Source organism: Opisthorchis viverrini, assembly GCF_000715545.1.
Source record: "Opisthorchis viverrini unplaced genomic scaffold opera_v5_83, whole genome shotgun sequence".
NCBI classification, from domain to species: domain Eukaryota; kingdom Metazoa; phylum Platyhelminthes; class Trematoda; order Opisthorchiida; family Opisthorchiidae; genus Opisthorchis; species Opisthorchis viverrini.
Window position 1 is genome coordinate 494,942 of NW_008751739.1, and position 6,987 is coordinate 501,928.

The following is a 6,987-nucleotide window of genomic DNA, read 5'->3' on the forward strand; positions in this document are numbered from 1 at the left end:
CCTTGACAGAGAAACTGATGTCACGCCTACGCCACAGGTGACGTAGGTTCGCAAAAGCTGCTCTGGCCTTCCCAATACGGATGGTAATTTCATCGTTCGCCAGACCACCGGGACTGATACAGCTGCCCAGGTTTATAACCGAAGAACTGCACTGAGTGCATCTCTTCTTAATGTTGACCATGTTATCACATCTTAGTGGGACTAGCTGGCTGAGTTTCTGTGTTTGTTTGTATGAGATTCGAAGATCTTTGCTTCTGGCGTCTTATCACGGCGTGCTGCCTTGATATGTTTATTTCAGTACCATTCGAAGGTAAGGCGCCTTATTTTGCATCGTTAGCTCCAGGGACACTAACTCAACTCCTCGTTTCCACTCATCACCGAAGGTTCCTCCCCTATACAGTATATGGCAGTTGGACATCAATATTTCCCACTGGTGTGTCTATGTCGGTGGGGATGACAAGACCATTTGAGTAAAGCGCCTGCCCCTCAGGGATGTTACTTTTCGCCTGTCCTGTTTTTTGTGTAAATTGAATTATTCATCTGGAGTTTTACTGTTCACTTCCGTACTTTTTGGGTTTATTGCCTTTCTCCTTATTCCCTAGTGTGTTGTGATCGGCCTACAGTCGACAGGTGAAGCAAAAACCCTAGAACAAGTGGAGGAAATAGGCCCGGATCTCGGAGATTTCGTATCTACAACCAAGTAAGGTTGTGACTGCTTTTGAGTGGGGTTTTAGAGGTAACATGGACGTTTTTTATTACCGGTTTTCCTGTAAGACAAGGGGAAGAAAACCCACGGTGTATTAATCGGATACAAGAATGTCAGTCACTTATTACTGACTATCATTTTATACTTATCCATGTATTTCTGATGTTAAGCACCAAGCAAACGGTTGAACCTAACAACCTCTTCTCAGTCCTTTGTGATCCTTGATGGAGAGTCAACATGTCTGTTGCGTCTCTTACTGTCCTGTTAACGCCGCTGATTGCCGGATCCTGTTTTCTTGTAATTTTAACACTGAACCGTTGCTCGTGTGTTAACATGCAGAGTTGCTGTTCCCACACACTCCCAGTGCATAGCTTCCGTGCTACTCAAAGTAGATAGGAGCAACAGAGAATTCAAGGCTGGATTTGAATCTCAGTCAAATACTCACTCCTCTCCTCCCAGGCTATCTTGAACCGTAGTACTCCGTGATTCATATATCTGGCATCTTGGGACTCCTCAAGAATTCTTTATGTGAAGAATGTTCAGTATCAGCTTAAATTGTCCATAATGTCCTTAGGTCTACAAACTCTTCTCTGATATGCTCAATTCGAGCGACTTATTTTTAAACTAAGGGCACCACGTATGTATGCTTACACTAACCGCCCTCAAAGAAATCTTTTGACAGACTACCAGCAAATCTCCGGTATTCCCGTTTTCGTTCTGTGCGCAACTGGTTTGGACTTGAATGAATCGACATGCTTGTACTGCAAGAGGCATATGCAGCACCATAACCTGCTGTGGCTCAGCTGTGTGAGTCATTGTCTACCGAGACGTGCTTCTGTAGAATGAGATACTGATCGCTCCAGCTGTGAAGTTTTTGATCCAAACTGTTATTCGCCGTGCAATTTTCAGAATGGCCCAAACTGCCAGCCAGACATTGATGACTTTACGAAAACTTTGGAGGAAACCCAACTACTTGAGAACAAACAATTGAATATTCCTAATTTTTTTGCGATCCTGGGCGAGATGGCTCAGGGGTTAGAACACGAATTTACTTACCGGAAGGCTTGGGCAACCTGGCAGTGTCCTAGCTCTCGTGCTTCCTCTGGGTGGCATGACTGCTAGGCACCGAAAGCGTGTTACAGCTGAACGATTTTTGTGATCACAGTGGAGAATCTGATTGGGCCTACTGGGCTGCTCGTGATGACCAACTGTACGCTACCTTAAAATGAGATTTATCAGAGTGTGCAGAAAGATACACTCGCTGTCCGGCTCTTAGCTTCAATGAATTGAAAGAACAGTTGATTTGATTAATATATGACACTTGGTTTTGCACAATGTCGCTTAAACCTACTGCCAGATTTTACCGTAGCAATACTACTAATGTACTCTTTCTGACTGTTCCTCTGTATCTCAACCAGCCTGGTCACCTGATGATCACGTTTTTTATCGATTTCCCTTATCCACATGTAAAATACAGCGGGTTCGACGACCACTAATACGGTCCTAAAAATTTTGCTGCACTCAAATGTCTATTTCTTCTTTTAGGGGCGTATTCCAGTCTCTTGTGGAAAAGTATTTCCCAACTCCAAGTAACCTTGAAAACTTTTCTCTTCGTGGAGAGAAGCTGGCTACTGCTGGTGATCGCAGTTCTTCAACGACTCTGAATCGTGCTGGTCGTGCTGTTGCGGGAGGGCAAGGCAGTGGTCTAGGATTGAAGGATATTCTTGGCGACAAAATGTTTGCCCGGCTGATATCTGGTGGAAGTTTATCTGGCTCTACAGTGGAAGATGAATACAACGGATCCAAGGCAGGAGATAAGCCGTCCCCTGATTCTGACGACGAAGATGATGATGAACGCTCTGAGGAATCTGATGACGAGGACGAGTCAGAAGGCATTTCGACTTTGAAGACTAAAGATGGCAAGCATCACCATTCTTCATCTTCAGACTACTATGATTCTGATTTGGAGCTGACGTCCTCTCACTCTGGTACCACCGCTTCTCGACGTCGCACAAAAAAGACTGGTCTACAAAAGTCAAACAAAACTGTTCGTCGCAAACGACATGAGGGGAGCTCTTCCGAATTGTCAGAGAATTCCGATGAGGATTGGGATCCAGATGCTCTTTTTGACAGTTTTTTAGCTCGCCAAAATTCATTAGTACGCACTGGCACGGATAAATCCCGAAAAATGAATTCCAACAGCCTTCTTGATGACTTCGCCGGGGAGGATTCCATGCAAGAATTGTCACAAAAGTATCTGTTACGTCGAAATTCCTTTCGAGCAGACGATTCCTCGTTGCCAGCCCTAGGTGAAGAAACGCGTGGAGTTTCTGCCGAGGAGGCTGCGCGGCAATGTGGGGAGATGCAAAGTTTGCTTTTACGATTTATCGAGAAACTTGGGTCAAAACTACCACCCAGCTCTCTTGATGAACTGATTGACAAACTAGGTGGGCCATCCTGTGTTGCTGAGATGACCGGACGTAAGGGACGAATGGTTATGGGTGATGATGGCCGTGTTTCGTATGAATCACGACGGGAGTTCGACGTCAATTTAGAAATCCTGAATCTCACTGAAAAGCAGCGATTCATGGACGGTGAAAAACTCATTGCAATCATATCAGAAGCAGCTAGCAGTGGTATTTCTCTGCAAGCTGATCGCCGTGCTGTTAATCAACGCCGTCGTGTTCACATCACTCTGGAACTTCCTTGGAGTGCAGACAGGGCTATTCAGCAGTTTGGCAGAACTCATCGTTCAAACCAGGTGAGCGCGCCAAAATATATATTTCTCATATCAGATCTGGCTGGGGAGCAAAGATTCGCTTCCACCGTTGCGAAACGCCTTGAGTCATTAGGTGCCCTTACTCATGGTGATCGACGTGCGACTGACACTCGGGATCTCTCACAATTTAATATCGATACGAAGCTTGGGCGCGAGGCACTTGATATTGTCTTACGTGCATGTATTCATGGTGATGAAGGCATTGTAGAGCCGCCTACAGATTACATCGGCTTCGAAGAGGACACTACAGAACATCCACAAAATACGCTAGCTACCAACGCACATCGTTTCTTCGTCGATGTTAAAGCCAGTCTTCAAGGCGTGGGTCTCGCTGCCGGTCGTACTAGAGACAAAGACAGTGGTCAGATGTCCAAATTCCTCAACCGTATCTTAGGTCTACGTGTACATATTCAAAATGGACTGTTCCGTTACTTCTCTGACACATTGGAAGAACTAGTTCGCCGAGCGAAGCGCGACAATCAACTTGATTTGGGCATCATGGACTTGGGAACAAGTGGACAAAATCTAGAGATTGTGTGGACCAAAAGCTTTGATACGTGGTTTCTTTCTGAATCGACCCAAGTCCATTTGCACAAGGTCACGGCAGAGCGCGGGCTTTCTTGGGCACAGGCCATGGAAATCTACACACAACATGATGGTACCCATGATGGGTTTTACTTGCCCTCTAACCCTGCATCCAGTAAGATCGTCATCCCGATCTTAGCTGTGTTTGTCAAATCGCGTGCTTCCGCACGTTCGTCCGGAAAAGTGGATACAAAATACTACCGCATCTATCGTCCGAATACTGGTATGCAGGGCCGTCTGCTTGAATTGGACAAACTGCTCGAACGCTACTCCCGTGTTCCAAACCCATCTGATTGTCAGGATGCCTGGCATCGCGTGTTCAAAACAAGCACCACCCGATGTATCCATCTTATGCAACACGGCTTCTGTCCTCGCGTGGCGCAGCAGCGAACGGTTTGTGAAGTCGGCCTTCGGGTGCGAACCTATTTTGTACTCAGTGGCTCCGTCCTCAATGTATGGGCTCAGGTCGAACCACTTTTGCAAGGATATTCCAGTCTCACAAGATGTATGCAAGTGGTGCGGCTAAAGTCTAGTGATGGCAAACGAATCGTCGGATCCCTAATACCCCAAGAATGTGTTGATGATGTTTTACGATGTCTTTCATCACCCCCGACACCTCTATCTTCAGATGGGTTTTCTGACCTGACGGGCAGGATGAACCGTACGGCGGGTTTTGAATCCACCCTCTCGAAAACCAATAGTCTTTCACGACCCTGGTCTGCAAAGCCCGGTCCCAATGTGCCACACTCTCAAAAAGCCTGGCAAATGGCGCATAGACCGTATACTCACTTCCCGCGTGGAAACCATTTGAATGGACGCGGATATCCCCCATCTAACCCACAGAGTGTGTTAAGGACACAACAACGCCAATTCACACAGCCCCGTATCCACTCATCTAGCTACCGTCAATTTCATCGTCCTAGTCTTCTGCGCAATAGCTTGCCAAGTACTATTCAGAGCGACCATGCCACCGGTTCTCATCCGATTGGTTCGGCTACTCTGTCCAACAGTCATCTGAGCAGTTCGTCTCAACTCCCATTCACTGGAGTAGGGTATTCCCTCCATCAATTTCCTGCTTCACTAACTCAACCGAGAACTGTTTTTCAAGAACCGGCTAGCCAGCTTGCCACGCACCCTGTTCGTCGAAGTGGCAGTCGGTTGAATGCAGCACTTTCTATTCCCATTGATATGGCGCCTCCATTCACCAGCGAATCTTCAGTCGGTCCTGGTTACTCAAGTACCGAACAATTGCAACTACCCACGACAGCGCCAATGCAACCTCCTATTACCTCGATCTCCACTGCACCCCAAATTTCTCAATCAACTACTCTTCCTACTTCTGTTTCTGAGCCCAGCTTGGCTGACTCGAAGGCGACTGTCAAGCGACCCGTTCCGGGTAAAATGGTAAAGTTCAAAGTCAAGTGGAAAGAAGGCTGATTTCATCTGTAATAAAGCTTTCGTCTTTCCCCAATTTCATCAAAACGTATATTTTCCTATACATCAAGCCTGAGTGATCTTTAGTCCCGCTGCGCACACTCATTCGCAATCCAGCTCAGATCCCGCTTCAGTCATTCAATCGGGGCTTAGTCATTCCTTACCCATTGGCTTTGTAATCAATAGGTGTTTATTTTTTTAACAGACCTGAATCCCGCTGCCGTTCGTTCGACTGTTCGTTGGTTGTGATTGCTCAACAATTGTCTTCAGTCCCACGAAGCATTTGTGCCTGGTTTTGTCTGTCCCCTTTGCAAAGTACCCTGTGTAAATACCCTGTTAAGACAGTCTTGTTGTCTATGTCCACAATGATCAATAGTCATGCACTCATTCGGTTGCCAGTCACCGTACCTGTCGTACTGTTTCGCATTTCCACACTTTTGTACACGCTACGAAGTTTCTCATCGATGCGAGTGCATATCGTCACCTAACCGACTGTTTTTCTATGTGGCATAGGAACAGATTCACCCGTGTAAGAGTACCATTTTTGATGTCCATACAGCTGGCACCCATAACGGTTATCTGACCGTACTCTAACCAGGACTACTGGTAGAGCGTGTGCATATGTTGATTTGTCGCTCTGCACCTTGTTCTCCGTCAGCTATTCAACCAGCTCTGTTTTTGTGCCTAAACAGAAGCAATGTGATCTATTTGGTTTAGATGTGTGTGACCTTTACCAACAAGTCTTTTGATCCAATTCTGACGTGTTTTTTTATTCGAGGCCGTATATATCATAAGGACCGTTCGTCTTGTAGATACCGCATTTGTACTATCTTCATGAGGAAAGGAATGACCGCACGGACTACAAAACACTGAATCGATGCATTCGGTAATATCCTTGATATCAAGGATGGTTGACTCCGAATGTAGCTTGGTCCTCACTAACCACCATCTGTAAATCCTCTTCACACATTTGACAAACTTTTCCAGGACGTGGAAAACGATGCAGGTTTGGCACGGGATGTCCATTGTGATGGTGCTTCCACCAAAGTTCATTAGCCGCTTCTACTGGTTACATGTGCCAAGCAAGAATTTACCAGCATAGCACGCGCGTAATGCTATGTTCAGTATAAATGGCACGCAGAAACACCGAAATTTGGATCGAATGTGAAAAAGGTTAGGAATTCGATTTGTGATCATGTGAGTGTGGATAGAGGGAGTACTTCTGGTAATGGAAGTGGTAACCTCTCGAAAAATAAGCCCATGATTGGATGTGAACTGAACAAAAAGGGAAGTGGGATATAAGCAAATCGTTTCATCGGTCAGCTATCACTTCTTGTCAGGAAGTGTTCTCATCCAGTCGTCAGATAGACAAGTGTTCGCTTCCAGTTAGCTTTTGTGAATACTGTTTGTACTGAAAAATTAGCACCAGCGCCTATATTAATGAACTACTCTCTATTGCACAAAAGTCCGCCTCCATTCGTCA

General features: G+C 45.9%; 1 protein-coding gene across 1 annotated transcript in view; it reads left to right on the forward strand.

Moving 5' to 3' along the window:
* The window catches only part of T265_04800 (hypothetical protein), a gene marked incomplete at both ends in the record, with an annotated part of 34,515 nt that extends 28,269 nt beyond the window's left edge, over window positions 1-6,246 (forward strand). The window contains 2 exons of the mRNA XM_009169638.1: window positions 603-700; window positions 2,252-6,246. Of these exons, the coding sequence (XP_009167902.1) occupies window positions 603-700; window positions 2,252-5,507 (3,354 nt within the window). The remainder of the gene's footprint in view (window positions 1-602; window positions 701-2,251) is intronic.
* Window positions 6,247-6,987: the final 741 nt, after the last annotated feature.